The sequence below is a fragment of the Geotrypetes seraphini genome, chromosome 2 (genome assembly GCF_902459505.1).
Source record: "Geotrypetes seraphini chromosome 2, aGeoSer1.1, whole genome shotgun sequence".
Classification (NCBI taxonomy): Eukaryota; Metazoa; Chordata; class Amphibia; order Gymnophiona; family Dermophiidae; genus Geotrypetes; species Geotrypetes seraphini.
In genome coordinates this window covers 510,740,325-510,762,354 of record NC_047085.1, presented here as the reverse complement: position 1 = coordinate 510,762,354, position 22,030 = coordinate 510,740,325, and the positions used below count along the sequence as shown (strand labels likewise).

The window sequence follows — 22,030 nt, the reverse complement described above, 5'->3', positions numbered from 1 at the left end:
CACATTTCCCCACATCATTCCCAGTCTTGGTTCTCCCAGTGTGTGTTGGGGGGAATCTCCTCCCTCAGGATTAGAAAGGAATTGGGGGAGGAGCCGAGAAGGCGGGTGACGTCACAAGAGAGGGGGCTGAGCCCGGTGAGTGACGGACGGTCTTCTGGCTCTGCCCCTTTTAGTGCTGATTGGCCAGGATGGTTCCTGGAGCGGAAGGGTCCGCCCCCTAGCACAGATAAGGGAGAAAGGAGGAGGAGTTTCAGCTGCAATCTGCAGCTGATTGATCAGACTTTCCCTGGGGGCGGGAAGAGGAGGAGACGGAGACACTGCAGCTGCAGAGCGTTGTCTAGGAGATTCCGTCAGTGGCGCTCCGCCCCCTTTGTGACATCATCGGTAAATGGCCGGAAGTACACAGTCGTCCATCTTGTGCTGGAGCCTCAAGTGGCCAGTTTCTTTCAGCTTCTGCCCTTCTCTCTCTTCCAAACCCTGAAGTAGAGGAAAAAGAGCCCCAAATATCCAAAGCCCAGAGGGAAATGGCTGCAGGAGCTTCAGCTCAGGTAGGAGCTCCCCCTCCCCCACTTTTACTGGCAGGGGGAGGGGCAAGATGGGGGGAGGGGACTTGGAATGCCACCACCACACTCCAAGGGGGCAATGGAGGATTAAGGGACCACCAGGTCTACAATAATGGCTGAAGGGGAAAAGGGAGAAGAAAGAAAGAGAGAAGGGAAGAAGAAAAGAGAGGATGGATGAATTTGTCAATGCTTTTGTCCTCCCTTCAAAGGGGCCACTCCTCACCTGCATTCTCCCTTCATTCTCAACCCAGTAGGTTATTACATTTGACTTCCTAAGTTCCTCTATAGGTCACTTGGCCTCCCCTTGCAGTTGCACACTAAGTAACATACATGCACCAGGTCTACAATGATGGTGATGCAGAAGGCGCTGAGGGTGTTTCTGGTTTGTGTTTCAGATGCAGGTGAAGTTTGAGGACGTGGCTGTCTCTTTCTCCCAGGAGGAGTGGGAATATTTAGATGAAGGGCAGAAGGAGCTTTACAGGGAGGTGATGAAGGCGAATTATGAGACTCTGGTCTCCCTAGGTAAGGACTAAAATATTCAACTAATAGGACACAATTTTCTGCTCTCCTTTGCTCCAGAAACTTCCAAGTGTGATCTGGCTCTCTCTACTAACCTCTGTCTTAAGCTGACAGTGTCAGGGACCATAAGACTATCTTGTGTGTCCTACAATTTTTTTCCCTTTGAAATCAGAGATGGATTATTTTCTTTTTCTTGAAGAAGAGTAGCCCAAATGGTCAGAATCTGGCTGCAGAAGATTACATTGTACCTGGAAGCGGTATTTGAGACCAGCTTGTGTTCAACCAGGTCATTCCTCTTTCCTTCTGTGACAAATAGTGGGTTTGGTCTAAAACTCCAAATATGACTCCTAATTAGCATAAGAACATAAGAACATAAGCAGTGCCTCCGCCGGGTCAGACCATAGGTCCATCATGCCCAGCAGTCCGCTCCCGCGGCGGCCCAAACAGGTCCCTGTCTGAATCATCAGAAGGGGCCCCCTTGCCACCCTGGTTTCCCATTGAAGTCCTATCTTCCCATCGAAGTCCTAACCCTCCGGTTTTGCACATGCACGACCTGGTCGGGTTTCTATACTTATTTCCTGGATACTTCTCTCAGTATCCCACGATCCCTTTATCCCTCAGGAATCCGTCCAATCCCTGTTTGAATCCAAGCTCTCTGAGGAAAAGACCACCTTGAGTACAACTGAGGTTCAGAGAAAGTTTATTGTGGAAATCACAACACTGCAGGAGATTTAAAGAACCACTTTAACTGGTCAAAATGATTTTAATTAGAGCCTGTTCAATCCAAATCATCCACACATTAGACTCAAATCATCAATCGCATAATTGCTGACATAGGGGATATTAACATTCCTCTCTTCTCACAAACGTTCAACTATTGTTCTGAAACATTCAACACTAGAGCCATCAGACATGGTCTCTAAACAGATAATTTTAGAGTTTTTTTGCCTCTGGGCTTCCTCATTGGCTCACGTGTTTCAAAATGAAAACTATTTAAACTTTTCTTTAAAGTGCTTAAATATATATGTAACTTGTATTTTTATATTTTTGAATATAATACCGCTCCTTGAAGCAGTGATTGGTATCACGAAACGTGCAAGTTGGCGGCGATACTATTTGATTGCTGCAGGCGGCTAAGAAAAGTTTTCGACTAGCCTTGTTGTTGAAATAAATGCCAAAGCATATTCAGATATATAAAGATACAAGTTACATATATATTTAAGCACTTTAAAGAAAAGTTTAAATAGTTTTCATTTTGAAACACGTGGGCTGATGAGAAATCCAAGCGGCAAAAAAACTATAAAATTATCTGTTTAGAGCACCACTTCTGATGGCACTAGTGTTGAGTGTTTAAGAACGATAGTTGAACGTTTGTGAGAAGAGGAAATTTAAAGAAGGCAACTTCTGTTTTTACTGTAAGCAAACAGCTAACTTGGTTACAAAGCATATTTCTTAGAAAGGTAATAAATTTCTACCACTATGTCACTCAGACTGGTATCGGCATAAAGCAAAATAGATTCCTATTGAAGCCCAAAGCCAAGAATAAATATAAGTGAATCACAGCTCTTATAGAGGTGAAAAGGAATGCCAGCCTTCACCGACACATTTCCAAGATATCAGGAAGGTTTATTTACAGGTCCTCCCTCCATCAGTTACTGGAGATAGCTGGGGGCACAAAGCTCAGTTTTTTTTAAAAATAATCTTTATTCATTTTCAACATTAAACCATATCCATCATGACATCAAGCCAACAGAAATGTGATACAGAATTAAGAACTGCCAAGACAAGTATGGCGTTTCCATATGCAGTAAAACCTTGGATTGCAAGTAACTTGGTATGCAAGTGTCGTGGGCCAGACCCCGCCCATCTCTACCCAATCTCCACACCAGACCCCGCCCCCATAATAGTACTAATTGCATCTTGCATGTCCCGTGTTTCATCTGGAAGCCTTCCCGCTGATGTTGCAATGTCAGAGAGAAGGCTTCCGGTTCAGGCGCAGGATACCCGTAGGAGCCACTGCCTGTGGCTTTGTGCACTGAATCAGTTATGAAGAGGGAGCTGGCTCAAAGATAACGCCACATCGATCGCACCGTGGTCCGGCGGTTGAAGAACACTGTTTTGGGCCTGATGCACGTGCTGGCCCTGTGGATCGGCACTGGTCCATGGACCGGTGGTTTGAAGAACACTGCGCTAGACCACCAGGTAAGGAGTAATCTGTGAAATCCTGAATTTTAAGTCCTGTAGGGAGGCGGGAAGGTCCTAAACTATACTTTTTTTTCCCCGCCTAAAAAATCGTGAATAATCAAAACTGCAAACACCGAAACCGTGAATAGGGAGGGGGAAGTGTACATCCCAATAAACAAATAAAATTCATCATAGCTGATGTTTTGAACTCTTGCATATTTTTCTTTGAATAAAGGGAAGTATATAACTGAGTTTTCATGTTTATTCCTGAAAACAGGCTCTGTAAGGATAAGTCCTGATCTGTTCTCGTGGATTAAACAAGATGGAGAGCCAAATATCCAGGATCCCCAGGAGTCAGGAGAGAGAGAAGTTAGATGTTCATTCATGGGTGAGTAACAAATACTCTATAGAATGATATGGGGTTTACAAGTTGGTTCATGGTCTTGTCTTGAGTTGACTTGATTACTGAAGCTTCTCTTTTGTGAGCTAACCAAATATGCTATCAACCACCTCCAAAACATTCAAAATACAGCTATTAATACTTTTGAAGAGGCTGGGAGATCTTGCCATGGTTTTCCACTCTTGAAAGAAGTCCATTGGCTGTCATATTTTTTATCAAGACAAATTTCAGATGTTGGTTCTGACACACACAGCCTTTAAGATCTTAGAACCCGAACCATCTTATCCTGTCTCTATCTTGAGCAAAATTGGATCCTACTTGAGCAGGGGTGTCCAAGCTTTTGGCTTCCCTGGGCTGCATTGGAAGAAAAAAAAAATTGGAGGCTTCTCAAACACTAACGCTAGCTGATGAGCAAAAAAAAGGTTGAGCAGGTCCCAAATTTGCAATCACTAATATAGAAGATGTACATATCTAATAATAAACCTTCATTACAGGGACACTGTGGAGAGGAACCCAAAAAAGCAGTAATACCCTGACTGAGCGATCTTCCACATGCTCCGCTGACATCAGGAGCAACCACAGGCTTCCGCATCCCTGCTCTGATGATCAGGGATGCGCACTCCTGGTTCTCCCATTCACTTCTATTACAGCCAAGGTGAGCCTCTTCAGACCGGGGATGCGGAAGCCTGTGGCTGCTCCCACTATTGGCGGCGCACATGGAGAATCACTCAGTCAGGGAATGTATTACTGCTTTTTGGGTTCCTCTCCATGGGGTCCCATTAAAATTGTTGTTTTGGGGGTTTTTTTAAGTTCAAATATTTTTATTGAAAATTTTTTTTCCATATAAACAAATAGCGGAGTGCTGGGCGCGATGGACCACTGGTCTGACCCAGCAGCAGCAATTCTTATGTTCTTATAACTGAGGTGTAAACAGATTGGCAATTTTATGTTATTAAAAATGACCTTTCCTTCTCAGTCTGCAGCCATCCAAAATGTGGAACATCAACCACCCATCCTGTCTCTTTCAGTCTGTACATCTTAGCTCCAATGCCAGAAAATTAACTTGCTGCTTTTGGAGTTCCTTGAACTGGGGAGTTTATTTTATTACATAAGAACAGCCGCTGCTGGGTCAGACCAGTGGTCCATCGCGCCCAGCAGTCTGCTCACGCGGTGGCCCCCAGGTCAAAGACCAGTGCCCTAACCGAGACCAGCCCTACCTGCTTTTGTTCTGGTTCAGCAGGAACTTGTCCAACCTTGTCTTGAATTCCTGGAGGGTGTTTTCCCTTATAAAAGACTCCGGAACAGCATTCCGGTTCTCCACCACTCTCTGGGTGAAGAAGAACTTCCTTACGTTCATACGGAATCTATCCCCTTTTAACTTTAGAGCGCCGTCTCGTTCTCTCTACCTTGGAGAGGGTGAACAACCTGTCTTTATCTACTAAGTCTATTCCCTTCAGTATCTTGAATATTTCGATCATGTCTTCTCTCAGTCTCCTCTTTTCAAGGGAGAAAAGGCCCAGCTTCTCTAATCTCTCACTGTACGACAACTCCTCCAGCCCCTTAACCATTTTATTCGCTCTTCTCTGGACTCTTTCAAGTAGTACCATGTCCTTCTTCATGTACGCAAATGCACCACAAAACAGGAAGCAAAGATGTCCAACAGCAACATCACATTACAATGCAATAAAATAAGAAGTACAAATATTTGCAACTATTTGGGTTCCCCCCACTCCAACAGATTGGACTGTCTCATCAATAGCTGCAAAAAAAAGAGCTCAATACATAGAAGGTCAGTTAATACAACAGGGCAAATTCAACCATCTGCTTCTAGCACTAGATGTTAAGGAACTCCAAAATGGTTCCCATATAATCTGTAATCTTCTCTCCCTGGGGGCATCCAAGTCGGAGACAAGAAGATGTTCCAACTGCAAATAATGTATGAGTAAAGCCCTCCCCTGAGCTAACGTGGGAACCACAGTGTTCCGCCACTAATTTCTGTCAAGTGGGATGATCAGAGATACTCAGGAAAACACACAGACAATATAAAGCATAAACAATAACACTTTAATATATTTATATATATAAGAATAAATTAGCATCACCGTATCTCACGTAAACCCTCCCTTCACCATTCGGAATCCCTCAATGGATAGGCGAGTAGGACACAGGAGTCTGCCCCTTTAGACCTGACGTCTAGGATAGCCGGCTAGGATTCTGGATTCTAGGAGCAGAATTCCGTCCTTATAAGCTGTTGAGTTAAACAGCTGGTCCTGCAGTAACAGCGTCCTTTGATTCAGGCACACCCCAGGTCGGTCCCTTTGAAGTTGTTTGGGCAACATTCAGGTCAAAGAGGTCAAAATGTCAGATAAACAGACTTGTGGATTCATATCGGTAGCATGCTGAATTTCAGTTACCCCCCTGGCCAGTTCCTTTGTTTGGATAACATTCAGGTCCCATCTGGCGTTAATGAGGTGTTGCAGGGACTAGTAAACGGCTGGTCTTGCTCTTTTGTTCTCTGTTTTGGTAACACCCAGGTCTGTCCTTACTGATGTTATTTGAGTGATACGCAGGCAACTGAATTTAGGGAAAAGCTGTTGGGTTCTTAGTAAAGCATTTGATGTTGTCAAGGTAACACTAAGGTTCAGGAGTTCAGGTAAGCAGACTTGAGGAGACATATAATATTCTGAACAAAATTATCAGTAATATGCTGGGGTATAACATTCCACTCCTGGATACTCAAGTCTGCTTCTCCAAATTTAGAAGTCCTCCGAATTAAGGGAGAGAGTGTCCGACAATTAAGAAAGGTTAAAATATAGTTAAACAAATTTATAGAGTACAAAATGAAGAAATTCCTTTTATGCCATATCACTGCAGTGGTAGCTTCAATATGATCTGCCACAGAATGCAAGTTAGTATTTACATTATTTGCTCACTGCAACACACTAACATTCTGTAAACATACTGAAAAGGGAGCTTGACTAGCAGGAATCACAAGTTCAACAGTACTAAGGACACATTGTTTCATTTCAAAATTTACACCATTTTCTATCTAAGGGTACAGAATGTGATGTGGTTTTTAAATCAATGCGATAAAGTTAATTCTTTGTGATATCATTAACGACATGTAACATTAACTGATCATATCGTAGCGTTAGTTCATAATTATGTACAGCATTTGGCACCCATTCACCTTCCCATCTAAATACATCTGCTACTCTGGAGCCAAAATATGCTTGTTTGCCAGCCAGTATTTCAGAAACAATAGTATTTATTAAGCAAAGGTAAAATGGGAAAATTATTTTTCCCTTCATAATTTATTTCCTTATGTGCTAAACCTGGTGTTCTTGCATTCCCTAATATTTCTTGCTAATTAGGCCTTTCACTTGAAAGTATCACGTATTGGGAATCATGAAAATTAATAATCTTATTAATATTATATTTGTGCTCTTACTCATGGCATACATTTAGGGTAGCTTCATATTCACCATCGATCACCGCAGTTATCTGGTATCCCGTTTTTCTTAGCATCTTTGGTTAGGGTCTGGCTATGCTCCGGTTTCAATAGGCTTGCTATGCCACTCACATGCCTTCACTCATGTAAGTTTCAGGCGCCACCTCCAGAGACCAGCCCTAATGTGAAGTGGCAGGATATAGGCTCACTTCTATTTCCCAGTTGGTGTCACATAACAGCCTCATGGCACGGCACTGTATGTCTGGTTGCGTCTTCATCTTCTCGGTCTGGTGAAATTTTCTCTTAACCCAGTATGTTAGCCAAATCATCAGAATGAGAGAGCAGAGCTGACCAATTTTATCACAAAAGGATGAAAGTCTATATGGAATAACATTTCCCAGTACGTGATTTTTCAAGGAAAATATTTCCTCATGACTGTTTAACTTCAATGCTTTAAACCCCCCTAGTGGTAAAAGAGAGTATAAGAGAAAAAGGAGAAAAACCACTTTATGTACAGAAGGTGATAACATGTGACACAATACTTGTGTGTAAAGTAGTATTTGTGTGAGATGAGAGAAACAACACTAATGCACTTAAAGGTAGTCTGTAGGACATTCAGAAAATACACCTTTTTATGTTCTGGACATAATTATTATGTCATTTAAGAGAGACCATACACACGTACAGAAGGTGACAACATTTGACACAATACTTGTGTGTAAGGTAGTATTTGTGTGAGATAAGAGAAACAACACTAATGCACTTAAAGGTATTCTGTAGGACATTCAGAAAATATACCTTTTTATGTTCTAGACATAATTATTATGTCATTTAAGAGAGACCATACACACGTACAGAATGTGACAACATTTGACACAATACTTGTGTGTAAGGTAGTATTTGTGTGAGATAAGAGAAACAACACTAATGCACTTAAAGGTATTCTGTAGGACATTCAGAAAATATACCTTTTTATGTTCTGGACATAATTATTATGTCATTTAAGAGAGACCATACACACGTACAGAATGTGATAACAAAATAACTTATGTCAGAGATGTGCACTGCACTGTTTATACCTGGTAAGTTAAATAAAGAGAGACCATTTTTTATTTTATTTAGCAAATATCAAATACCAATGAACACCATTTTACCAGGTATAAAGCTTTCTAATTATTTCTCTTCAGATATCCTTTTATAATATAACCCCTAACTAAATTATCATTGGGCTGTATAGAAACATAGAAAGATGACGGCAGAAAAGGGCCAAGGCCCATCAAGTCTGCCCACTCTATAGACCCTTTGCCCTGACCCACGTAGGGATCCCACATGGGCGTCCCCTTTATTCCCAAAATCTGGCACGCTGATGGCCTCTATTACCTGTGAGCCATAGCATAAAATCATTGTGAGCATGGTTTTCATAAGATACTTTCTGGTATGTGGGGGAATCTTTTTTGGAAAGGGATATGGTACCATTTGGACTAATAGAAGGGGTGGAATAAACTCTGGAAATGGCCAATGTACAATGTTGGGGTACCCCATAAGCTAGAACAGACAACACATAACAGGAACAGACAAACACAGAGCTCCGGCATGCTTTCTTCCATCAGTAATGATTCAGGGTTGAATTTAATCTGTAAATAAGCACACTATTAATCAAAAGAGTCACAAACAAATGTGGCATCCATTGGATTCCCACTATCAGGTCACATTGCTGGAAGTATTTTAAATGTGGCACAGTGAAATTGGTTCTCCGGACCATGTCTAGATAATAAGCTTCTAAAAGAAAGAGAGATAGAAATTTAAGTTAATTGCTCTATATAGTTTTATTGGTCTTCTTTTCTATTTTCTTCCATTTCAAAGTTCTGTCACACAATCATAAAAATTCAAGCAGGGACGCTTTAATCTATAAAACATATAAGAGAGGTTTACGTGCATACTATCTAACAAAACTTTATTCATTCTACTTTTTTATTGTCCGATTTCTACTTTTTTATTGTCCAAAAAGGCCCTAGTCTGTTTTTTATTTTGGGGAGAAGAGAAGTTTAGCTTTCTCTATCACCTCTCGGCATCCTTTTGCCCACTTTCTGCTTTAATCTTGTGATAGAAAGTGGGACTATGTAAGTATTTTTGTGATAGTCTGGTATATGTATATTGCCTCCCTTGCCAAGTGAATGCAAATTGTTCTGGACATTGCTCCACTATAGGGATAGTAAAAATGCATTGGTTCATGTTTCCATCGGGTTAAATTTTTTTTTATTCCTGCTTGTATAATTTTCCCCCCAATCCTGATATTTATATTCCTACACCCCAGCGTCCACTACAGCTTGTACCTGTTGCTCCCCAGGTTTCTACTAAATATTTATCTCTACCTGCAGACACTGTTCTAATTTGGTTCAAGCTAACTGAGGCTTGGTATTCACATCATTGATCCTCCCACCACTTCCACCCTTTTAAATCAGGATAAAGAGTGGAAGCAGTTTCCTCAGGAGGAGCAGTTGGCACTGGCACATTCTCACTCTTGCTTACTTGGGCTTGAGACATAGATTTCTTTCCTAATCCTCTACTTTTGTACATTTTCCATAAAGTCCCGGTATCTTTCCCATCTATTTCTTCCCTCTTTACCCCATCTTTTATTAATGCCAAAAACATATCCCTTCGGGATACTCGATTAGCCCTGTTTGAATTGGATTGTCCTTCCCTCTTTTTATCAAAAGTAGTTTGAGGTCCCCAGTCTCCCAGATCTCCTAACTGTCGGACCGCTTCCAAGACTTCCAAAATAGACCTGTCTGTTTGATTGATCAACAGAGTCATAATTACCTGTTTGTATGCCGGTGCAGCATACCTGATAATTTTATTTCTCATGGATACAGTAAAAGGTAATGACATATATGTGTCAGCGTGACCTATTACTAAAGCTACCTTCATAGCCTCTTCCTTAATTCTCATTTGTGCATCTTTTAATGTATACCAAATCTTATCATTTGAGGGCCAATCAGATTCAAGTGGATATCGCCTCGTGACACCCCTACTAATTATCTCTAATAAAGACCATTGGGCATTTTTTGCAGGATAAGGATCCTCCCGCAACGCATGTTGCACTGCTATTTCTTGACTAATTTGAACAAATTTAGGGGCATCTGTGGCATCTAACATAATCCCTGCTGCACCCAGCTCCTGCACCCGAACTACCCACTGTATTAGTGGTTCCCCAGGCTGCTGTGTAAAGCGTGACATCATATCCATGATTTCATGTGGAGTAACATCCTCCCTAACATTATCTCTAGTTAGATTTTCTCCTGTTTGCAAATTTTCCTGTAATCTTTGTCTCATCACAGGCTCTGCTTCTAAATTTTCTGCCTGTTCTCCTTTAACACATATATCATCCTCACTGTTATTAGAATTTGAATCCCAAATATTCCCATCCCGTTTGTTTGGATTCCAATCATTCGGCAGATGATAAATTAAGATTTTAACTTTTCTGTAACTCACTTTCCACCTGCGTTTCTTGTATTTATATCGTGCATATTGCATAGCTGACTGTTCTATTACATTTTGATAGGTTTCTACCTTATCCATTAACAACTTATTCTGACATTGTAGCATTGTAATGGTATGCTGTTGTTTATTCCTTTTCTTTTCCAGCTCTTCTAATTTCAATTGTAATTCCTGTTTAGCTTCATGCAAATTCCTCCAGTCTGACAAAATCATCCTTCTTTGTCTAGAAATTACTTCTTGCTCTTCTCCTTTTGAGATTTTCACCTTTTGTAAGGAGGCACATAATTCATGTGGATCCCCACTTCCAAAAGTACAGGATTCACACAATCCTACTTCTACAGACCACTCAGTGGCCATTAATTTTCCCATAATTTCATTCCCATTTGGAATGGAGGGATTGGGAGCCTGCTCCTCAACCCCTTGTTGCCTAGTTAATTTTCCTGACATCATTAGATCAACCCCGCTTCTGGTGCCAATTTGTTCCGCCACTAATTTCTGTCAAGTGCGATGATCAGAGATACTCAGGAAAACACACAGACAATATAAAGCATAAACAATAACACTTTAATATATTTATATATATAAGAATAAATTAGCATCACCGTATCTCACGTAAACCCTCCCTTCACCATTCGGAATCCCTCAATGGATAGGCGAGTAGGACACAGGAGTCTGCCCCTTTAGACCTGACGTCTAGGATAGCCGGCTAGGATTCTGGATTCTAGGAGCAGAATTCCGTCCTTATAAGCTGTTGAGTTAAACAGCTGGTCCTGCAGTAACAGCGTCCTTTGATTCAGGCACACCCCAGGTCGGTCCCTTTGAAGTTGTTTGGGCAACATTCAGGTCAAAGAGGTCAAAATGTCAGATAAACAGACTTGTGGATTCATATCGGTAGCATGCTGAATTTCAGTTACCCCCCTGGCCAGTTCCTTTGTTTGGATAACATTCAGGTCCCATCTGGCGTTAATGAGGTGTTGCAGGGACTAGTAAACGGCTGGTCTTGCTCTTTTGTTCTCTGTTTTGGTAACACCCAGGTCTGTCCTTACTGATGTTATTTGAGTGATACGCAGGCAACTGAATTTAGGGAAAAGCTGTTGGGTTCTTAGTAAAGCATTTGATGTTGTCAAGGTAACACTAAGGTTCAGGAGTTCAGGTAAGCAGACTTGAGGAGACATATAATATTCTGAACAAAATTATCAGTAATATGCTGGGGTATAACACACAGTAAAAGAATAGATTTGACTCCCAGAAGAAAGGCTAATTTTTGGAAGTCTCTCAAACCCGTGGAGGGTCATAATCAAAAGAAACGTCTAAGTCTGTTTTAGCCTAAGTCGCAAGTTGGACACGAGAAAAGGTTCATTTTCGAAAAATACATCCAAAATATATATATATATTTTTTTTCCCGAAAATCATCTAACTGTACATCCAGTTGTTTGATTGTCCAGGCTGCTAAGTTGTACATCTTTATACCACATTTTCATCCAAATATTCGTCCAAGTCAAAAACGCCTAGAAATAGACCTTTTGGACATGGGAGGGGTCAGCAGAGTGAGGCACTGGATACCCAGACATGGCACCATAGTAGTAGGATACCTTACAGGGCACTGCTGTGAACTTCACAAAAAGGGTCCCATATAAACAATTCACTACATCTGCCTTATATAGGTCATGGTGAGCCCCCCAAAACACCCCCAGAATCTACTAGACCAGTGGTAGGCAAACTCATTAGTCAAAAGAGCCAAAGATCAGCAGTACAACGATTAAGATTTATTTTGAGAGCCATACCCCGCATCCGCTTGCTCTATGACGGCTAAGTCAACCCGACTGACACCCCGCTCGCCCGCACGTAGTCAAAATCGATTCGTGGCAGAGCCTAGAGCAGGGGTCCCCAAAGTCCCTCCTTGAGGGCCGAATCCAGTCGGGTTTTTAGGATTTCCCCAATGAATATGAATTGAAAGCAGTGCATGCATTTAGATCTCATGCATATTCATTGGGGAAATCCTGAAAACCCAACTGGATTCGGCCCTCAAGGAGGGACTTTGGGGACCCCTGGCCTAGAGAATGACACGAAGAAAAAATTTGTCTCTGTCCCCGCCCCATCCCCGTGAGTTCGGTCCCCGTCCCCGCAAACCATCTGATCCCATCCACACAAGCCTCGAATAGTTTTATACTGAACTTATTATATTAAAGTATAAAAAGAAACAATATTCTGTACAATTGTCAATTTATAAATCAGCGTCTTCTCCCCACTCTCTCTTCCCCATTTCCCTTCAGCGTCCTCAGCCCATTCTCTCTCCACTTCCCTTCAGCGCATGCACATAAAAACAAGAACATAAGAACTGCCATCTCCGGATCAGACCTTTGGTCCATCAAGTCCGGCGATCCGTACACGCAGAGGTCCAGCCAGGTGTACACCTGGTGTAATTTTAGACACCCATATCCCTCTATGCCTCTCATAAGGAGATGTGCATCTAGTTTGCTTTTAAATCCTAGAACAGTGGATTCCGCAATAACAAGCAAGCAATTTTATATCATTTTCATTCTATTCATTCATAGAAATTAAAGTCTAAATAATGCCAGTCAGATAACAAAACATGATTTTACAACAATAATTCCCTGCACAGTCAAGCCTGAAAAGATTACTAGATGTCTTTCAGCAGCTCCCCTCCCTCCCTCCCCCTTATCTTTGTGGCCAAGTCAAAATGATCTACCAACAATAATTATTTTTTTTCTCAAATTTCAAATTATATTTACAAGAACAAACTCTTGTTACAGCAATTCAGCTTGAGGTATACAAGAAAATATCGTACAATATCTGCACAATATTCAAAAACACAAATTGTTTAAAGCTCCTTAGACCACAAAACTTTGGAGGAGGAATTCTAAATAAGTGAAGAGAAACTTATAATTTCAAGTAAACAATCCAGGAATAGGCTTAACAGCGATGAATCCCATTTTAACTGAATGCTGTTCACAATTAAACATTCCCTGTAGCCAATTTCTTCAAATCTAAGAAGGCTCGCAGTTGTTCAGGAGAATAAAACACATTTAACTAGACATTTACAGAGGTAGGCTAATAAAAATGTAGCTCCCAAAGAGACTGTTTCAAGAAACAATTTCCTACGTTCCTGTGTCTGTCTAGCAACATCGGGGTACAAGAAAACTTTTTTCCCATAGAACAATACCTGTGGATATTGAAAATATGAACGAAAAATTGCATTTACGTCTTGTTCAAAAACCAACACAGCTAACAATGTCATTCTTTCGGAAGTTTCGGATACAGTTGGCTCTAAAAGATCTGTAACATTTAATATACCTTCAGCATTTAAAATCTGTTCAGCCTCTGGGTTTACCCCCCCCCCCTCTTTCTTTGATGGTAAATAATATATCTTGTTAACAGGTGGCATACATTCAGGGGAGCATTTTAAACATTCAAATAGATATTTTTTAAACATCTCAATTGGAGAAACCCCCAGGGACCTGGGAAAGTTCAAAAGGCATATATTCAAACGACGATTGAAATGTTCCAATTGTTCAACCTTGCGATTTAATTGATTTTTGTCCTTAATTAATCCAACAGTTAAGTCTTGAAGCTTTTCCACCTTTTCATTAACTTGTTTCAAATTGCTGGAGAAATCTTCCTTAGTCCCAAAGAATCAACTGTCCTTACTAAAGCTGCTACTTCTCGTGATGACTTGGCTACAGTGGCGTTCAAACCGGAGAGAGCGTCCCAAATACTCTCCAGTGTAACCACCGGAGGTTTAACCAGAAGAGTGCTGACTTCCTTGTCAGCTCCCGACTCTCCCTGCTCCTTTGTTGCTCTCGCGGCTTCTGCCCCTCGAACTGGGGTTCCCCATGCACTCTCCATTCGGCAGGGCTCCTCAGACATCGCTGCGTGTGAAGCAGGGTGTGGTGGTGGAACAGCAAAGGGTGGGAGACAGAGATGTTTCACAGGCAAAGTCTTCTGCTTCTCGAGCGAGGGAAAGCGCCGTCATCCCCCCGGGGAACTCTGCGGGATTAAAAGCTGATGCGTACTCGCGAATCAACCGCTGCTGCGTCGGGGAGGAAGTTCGCGGCGTCGAGGGATCAACCCGAACTATCCCCTTGCGCTTGGTATGTGGCATTGCTGAAGAAGTAAAAAAAAAAAAGGAATGCTATCGGGACAACTCAGGAGCGCAAGTCATAGGCTGCCGCCATCTTGAATTCCTCTTCCCCAACAATAAAATAAAAAAATAAATAAATAAATAAAGCACGCTGTACGCAGAGAAAATGTTAATTATCATTTTTATTCTGCAGGTTTTCAAGGAAGTTAAGGCAGATGACTTTATGCAATGTCACCTCAGTAACAACTATACAAAAATAGACAAATATACCCCCTCCGTTTTTACTAAATTGCGATAGCGGTTTTTAGCGCAGGGAGCTGCACTGAATGTCCCACGCTGCTCTCGACGCTCATAGGCTCTCTGCGCTAAAAACCGCTATTGCTTTTTAGTAAAAGGGGGCCATAGTGCAAAATATAGACAGCAGATATAAATTCTCAAAACTGATACATTTTGATCACTAAATTGAAAAAAAATCATTTATCCTACCTTTTGCTGTCTGGTGATTTCATGAGTCTCTGGTTGCGTTTCCTTCTGACTGTGCATCCTTTCTTTCATTTCTTTCTTTCTGCACTCAGGCCCAACAATTGTCCCTTTCTAATCCCTCCCTCTTTCCTTCCTATGTCCTTAATGCCCCCAGTGCCTCCTTCCTATAATAATAATAATAATAAATGTATTCTTTTATACCGCCATTACCAAAAGTTCTAGGTGGTTTACAGCATAAGAAACTGGACAGTCAGCGAAATACATTCATACCATAAAAATAAAATAATACAATAAAAGTTAAAAATATGATTACAATCTTAAAAATACCCAACTAAGTAATAAATTTGTCAAACAGAGAAGACTTGATTAATTTTCGAAAAGAACAGTAGGACATGGCTTGGTGAAAACATTCACCAAGCCAAAATTGCAGTTTACCTGCTTGAAATGCTAAGGTCCTATCAAAAAAGGTCTTATATCGGACACCATTTGGCTTAGGATAGGCAAATAAGTGAGGACTTCTTGTATTCCTTGATGTTCTATGTAACTCAAAGTGAGGGGAAAGATAAACTGGAGACAATCCTGATCTCAACTTAAAACAAATGCAAGAAAATGTCCTTAGTGCCCCCAGTGCCTCCTTCCCATGTTCTTAGTGCCCCCAGTGCCTCCTTCCCATGTCCTTAGTGCCCCCCGTGCCTCTTTCCCATGTGTTTAGTGCCCCCCATGCCTCCTTCCCATGTGTTTAGTGCCCCCCGTGCCTCCTTCCCATGTCCTTAATGCCACCCGTGCCTCCTTCAAACACCCTCCCCCCGGTCCGCTGCTGCCTGCCGCAATTAAAGGAAAGGATGGTTCAGACACCTGTCTACAAACCTTCAGAGAGGAAGTTTTGGGCCAGCCAGGCAGCGATTGGCTGGCCCGGAACTTCCTCTCCGATGTCAGAATTGACGTCAGGAATAAGGTTTGTGGGCTGGCGCCTGGACCTTCCTTCTCTTTAATGGCAGTGGCAGCGGACCAGGGGCGTTTGTGTGTGTGTTTGAAGCGACAGTAGGCTTTAGCAGCGGGGGCTAGTCCAGGGTGGGGGTGGGGGGCAGGCTTCGGCGCTGGAGGGAGGAGAAGCGATCGCCTGTCTTGTTGTCCCTACACACAGCTTCGGGACGCTGTCCCTGAAAATGGGACATTTCGGTGTCCCAAAGCTGTGCGTGGAGACAACGGATCAGGGGATCTAAAAAGGGGACAGTCCCGTTCAAAACAGGCCGTATGGTCACCTTATCTTTACGGAGAAGGGGAAACAGGTTGACCACCCCTGTTGTAGGTAGCTGAGCCACGAGCCGCACTCAAGTGCCGACCACTGTACTAGACCCACCTATCTACCACCCCAATAGCCCTTATGGCTGCAGGTGTCCTATATGGCAGTACAAAAGGGTTTGGGGGTTTTTTGGAGGGTGCACACGTTTCACCATGAATGCAGTGATTACAGTGGCTTATGGGTCTGGGTCCTCCTCTCCATGGTTCACTAACCCACCCCCAAGATCACTTAAGCCACTTCTGTGCAGCTCTACTAGGCTTTCCTATGCCAGGTGCTGATGTTCTGGAGGCAGATATTTAAAGTTGTTGTTATGATTTTTATGGAGGTGGGGGGGTTGGTGATCACTGGGGTAGTGTGTGGGGGTCTGTACTTTGTGCCAGCAGTGCTTATCTGGTCACTTTGGATAGCTTCTTGTGACTTAGACCATATTTTAAATAGTCTAAGTCACAACGTCCAAGTTCCGTCTAGGCAGTGTTGTAATACTTTCGGTTATACATGCAGTACAACTAAGTCTCGCCCAAATCCCACCCTCAACACTCCTCCTGAAACGCTCTGGGTTTAGCTCTGGGTGTTCAGCAGCACTGTGAAGGCATAAGTCATTTTTAAATATGTTTAAAACCCGGTTCGATTATCGGCACTTGGACGTCTTATCTTTTACATCGTTCAAGTGCCGATTTAGGCCGGTTCTAAGACGTTTTTCACTTTCGATTATGAGCCCCTTAGGCACTGGGGCGACAACTGGGCACCTGGAAAACAAGATCATGGGAGTCAGTACACACTTCACCCACCAAAGTTCACAAATGTGCTGTAAAATTCTCTTCCAAGAAGCGATGGATGATTGAGCAAAAATATAGCATGGGGCCCAAAGTTGCGGTAGGGTGCATGCACTTGGGGCAAACCGAATCCTGGCAGATGGCCATTTTGTCAGCGCACAGTGGCGAAATATAAAGACGTAAGGCTGGTTATAACAGATTTCCCAAAAGAAATGAGCACTGAGACCAAAGGATTTGGACGAACTGGTGCAGCAGTGCGCTCCAACGAGGGCAACCTCAATGTAGAGTATTCCCGTAATGTGGAGGCCGGCAGGACTACACTCACTGCCGAGGACAGCTTCTTTGGTAGCTAAGCTGAATCTGAAGGAGGAAAAGGAGACTTACCCGAGGCCGAGGTCTTCGAAGCCAGAGATGCCGAGGCCTTCGAAGTCAAGAGAGACTTGCTCAAGACCGAGGTCTTCGAGGCCTATGCTGAGACCGAGGTCAAGGCCGAGATCAGGGCCGAGGTTTTATCCGCGGACGGATCCATGTTGAAGAGTTCCACAATCTTGGCCCGCCATCGATGAAGAGCCCATGGCTGAAGGGTGGCACAACGAAGGCAAGAGTCCGTGGGGTGGTCAACACCCAAGCAAAGGATGCATCAACGGTGTGGGTCTGTGATGGAGATCACCCGACCGCACTGCGTGCACTTCTTGAACCCGGTAAGAGGCCGGGACATAAAGCAGGAAGAAATGCCGTGGCCACTGCCGCGGCCAAAGAAAAACCGGGGTTCCCCGGTCGCAAATGAAGATTAGGAAAACAAAAATTTTTTTGGGGGGGGGAAAATAAAAGAAGCGGAGCACAGCGACTTCTGATAAAATAATAAAAGAATCTGCGGTGCAAGAAAGGCACTTAGTCGCAGAGAAGAGAGTACAGGGCTTTCTGGCTCCGCGGAAAACTAAGAACTGAGGACCACATTGAGGAGACGCGCCCTCTAGTGGAGCGGGAAGGCACACGCATGCGCTGTGCAGCACTAGCAAACTTTAAGATCTTCAATCAAGTTTGCTTGAAAAGCTGTCCGCATCGGGGCTACGTGGATGACGTCACCCACATGTAGAGATTTTGCTGCCTGCTTGTCCTGGGATAAAATTGTGTTTCTTGATTGTTACTAGTGCTCCATAGTTACTAATATACCGTCTTTTGTTTCTATCCAGCAGATACTGAGGCAATGCAGGAGATGAAGAGGAAGGAGAATCAAGAAAAATGGCTTCTGGAAATTGAACCCATCCCAAGTCAATCAGGAAATGTCACAGAGAATATTTCCCAGAGGAATGAGAGTCGAAACACAAGGAACTATCAACAGGAATCAGAGAAGAAGCAGAGAGACCTTGCAAGAGACTCCCTGGATGCAGTCACTGAGGGTGAGAAAAGTGACAGGGAACTCACAAACATCCCTGAGCTCCAGAGACACCCGAGAGAAGAGAGACCCTTACGAAGTAAAAACAGTGACCAAAAGGCTGAAACGGAGAAGAAGCAGAGAGACCCTGCAAGAGACTCCCTGGATGCAGTCACTGAGGATGAGAAAAGTGACAGGGAACTCACAAACATCCATGTGCTCCAGAGACACCCGAGAGAAGAGAGACCCTTAAGAAGTAAAAACAGCAACCAAAAGGCGGAATCGGAGAAGCAGAGAGACCCTGGAAGAGACTCCCTGGATGCAGTCACTGAGGGTGAGAAAAGTGACGGAGAACTCACAAACATCCCTGAGCTCCAGAGACACCTGAGAAAAGAGAGACCTTTACAAAGTAAAAACAGCGACCAAAATGCGGAAACGGAGAAGAAGCAGAGAGACCCTGCAAGAGACTCCCTGGATGCAGTCACTGAGGGTGAGAAAAGTACCAGGGAACTCATAAACATCCCTGAGCTCCAGAGATACCCGAGAGAAGAGAGACCCTTACGAAATAGAAACAGTGACCAAATGGCTTTTCAGCTCCATCAGGGAGAGAGGAAAGGGAAGAAATCCATTCTGCAAGACACTGTTGGAAAAAGCCTTGGTAAGATATATCATTTATTATTGCCCAAGAGAATCCACCCTTTTCATATTGCCATTGTAGAAAAGGCTCCAAACGAAAGGTCAGCCTGAAATACAGCAGAGAACGCATGCTGAAGGGAAACCTTTTACATGGAGTGACTGTATCAAAGCATTAATTTCTAGGGATGGGCAGCCCAAACATTTGTTTCATTTCTTGATTTATTTTAGCTCCTCTTCATTTTCGTGTCAGGGGAAATATCACCAAGAGTGTGAACTATTTGGAAATGTGGCACGCTGTTATGAAAAAAGGGGCCCTGTTTCTGATGGTGCTCCAGTGGGTCACCCGTGTGCAGTATTTGCAAAGAGGAGACACTATTCCTGGCAAATCAAAAGACATTCTAGAAACGTCCTTTCTCCCCAGTTCATGCCTTCTGTGTCCAAAAACGCATTCCCTCTCCCACTTCAGCATCTCTTTTCCTCCCTTCCTCCATCCTCTTTTCCAAGTTCATGCCTTCTGTGTCCAAAAATACACTCCCACCCCTTCATTCAAGTCCAAATAACAGCAGGGGTTGGAGGCAGCCTGCAGCACGCCATATCTAGCCGACCTGAAAGTCTTCCACCAAAGTCAGAGCTAACGTTGGAGGGAAGGCTTTGCGTCAGTCTGGCGGCGGCTGAGGTGTCAGGTGGGAGGGGGCAGATACTGGATGTAGGAGGTGAGAGGAGACAGACTGTAGATAGAAAGGGGGAGGGATCAGATACACTGGATGAAAGGGGAAAGATAACAGACAAGCTGGAATGCCTGGGGAGAGAGAAAAAGACATGATGGATATAAAGAAAAGGAGAGGGGAGAAAGTCATTGAATGGAAGGGAGGAGAGGGGGAGGATACAAATGGAAGGGAGGAAAGAGAAAGATGGGGCAGACACTGAATAGAAGGGAGAGAAAGAGGAATGAAGCAGATGCTTGGCTGAAAGGGGAGAGAGAAAGATGGGCAGATGCTGGATTGAAGGGGAGAGAGAAGGGTGGATGATGGATGGGTGACAGAGGAGGCAGAAGCAGGAGAGAGGGGCAGATGCTGGATGGAAAGGGAGAGAGAAGGGTGGATAATGGACGGGGTGACAGAGATGGCAGAAGCAGGAGAGAGGGGCAGATGCTGGATGTAAAGGAGAGAGAGAGGGCAAATTCTGGATGGAAATGGAGGAGAGGGAAGATGCTGGAGAGAAAGGATGAATGCTGGATAGAAGGGGAGGAGAGAGAGAGAGGGGGAAATGCTGAATGATGGGCGAGAAAGTTGATAGAATTAGTGACAGACTAGGAAATAATTTAGTTTTAAATTCTTTATTTATTTTAAATCTTAAACAAGTGTACAATAAAATATCCATTAAACTTTCAATAAAACACCATCCAACCAAGTTCACAGGGCTTCAGAAAGCTGGATCATTCTGGTAGCGGCAAAGAGCAGTTTTCATCCTCGCTTGATCCTGGGTCGCAGCTCCTCGTTGGGTTTTTGCAGCTTTGGCTCAGCAGCCCTCAAAGTCCACTGACCGATTCCCGCTCAGCTCTGAGCCACAGATCGCGGCTCGTGCAGCAGAACCGGGTCCTGCACGCTGCTTGTGACCGGCGAAGATAGCGCATTTTGGGTTTGTTCCGGGGGCAGAGGAGGAGGACTCTGTTCGCCTGCTCTAGCCTGCATGTGACACCTCCCCACGAATCAGTGGAAACACTTCTGGAAATGCATCAAGGCAAGACAGATCGCCCTCAGTTCCAGGTGATTGATCGACCGCTTGCTCTCCGAGGGGTGACCACCGGCCTTGAACTGGGCCAGACATACAGACTGCTCCCCATCCAGACAGATTCACATCCTTGGAGAGAGTCACACAGTCTGAAACCAGAAGCGACAGGCCCTTGGATAGAGTCAGGGGACTCAGCCACCACTGCATGCTGCTGTGTGTCCCCATCGTCCAAGGCAGAGGTGCCGATAACAAATCCCGTTGTAGGTTTCACCAACACAACGACTCCTGTAGGGGATGCAGCCGGGCCCTGGCCCAAGGAACCTCATCGATCGATCGATGCCACCATGAGCCCCAGAACCTGGAGATTTTACTAGGCCATCAGAGCCAGAATGACTAACACGATACGGATGCTATGGTGAATCTTCTTTCTTCGAGCCAGCGGGAGAAATACTTTTTTCTGGGTCATTTGGAACCTGACCCCCAGGTTTTCCAGATCCTGCATGGGGTCGAGTTGGTTCTTTCTCAGATTGATCACCCATCCCAGGTGTTACAGCAATTGAACCACCTGCTGTACTGCCCGGGTCCCCTATGTTAGGGACGGAGCTCTGATCATCCAGTTGTCCAGATATGGATGGACTGGGGTACTCCAAGCATGGAGGTGAGCTGCAACCACCACCATTATCTTGGTGAAGGTCATCGCCAGACCAAACAGAAGGGCCACAGATTGAAAGTGTTGATTCAAAACATGAAACCGGAGGAACTTCCTGTCACCTGGAAAGATGAGGATATGAAGATATGCCTCCGTGAGATCCAGGGAGGCCAGAAAATCCCCCAGCGCACTGATGGAATGACCAAATGGACGGTTTCTATTTGAAGCAGGGCACCTTCAGCACCGCATTGACCGCCTTGAGATCCAGAATCGGTTTCCAATCTTCCGAGCCTTTCTTTGGAACGATGAAGTATATGGAGTATCTCCCCGAGCTGAAATTGTTCTTTGGTACGGGCTCGATCA

At 43.8% G+C, this 22,030-nt stretch overlaps 1 protein-coding gene across 3 annotated transcripts in view; it reads left to right on the top strand.

Annotated features, from left to right (window-relative positions):
• Window positions 1-402: 402 nt before the first annotated feature.
• Window positions 403-22,030, top strand: part of LOC117355231 (zinc finger protein 493-like) — a 42,960-nt gene continuing 21,332 nt past the window's right edge. Inside the window, exons 1-4 of one of the 3 annotated variants that reach the window (XM_033933491.1) lie at window positions 403-548; window positions 959-1,085; window positions 3,544-3,654; window positions 18,473-19,309. In XM_033933491.1, the coding sequence (XP_033789382.1) occupies window positions 525-548; window positions 959-1,085; window positions 3,544-3,654; window positions 18,473-19,309 (1,099 nt within the window). In that variant the 5' untranslated portion in view covers window positions 403-524. Of the gene's footprint in view, window positions 549-681; window positions 814-958; window positions 1,086-3,543; window positions 3,655-18,469; window positions 19,310-22,030 lie in introns of those variants that run through there. The other 2 variants (XM_033933490.1, XM_033933492.1) reach the window with 2 other exon arrangements.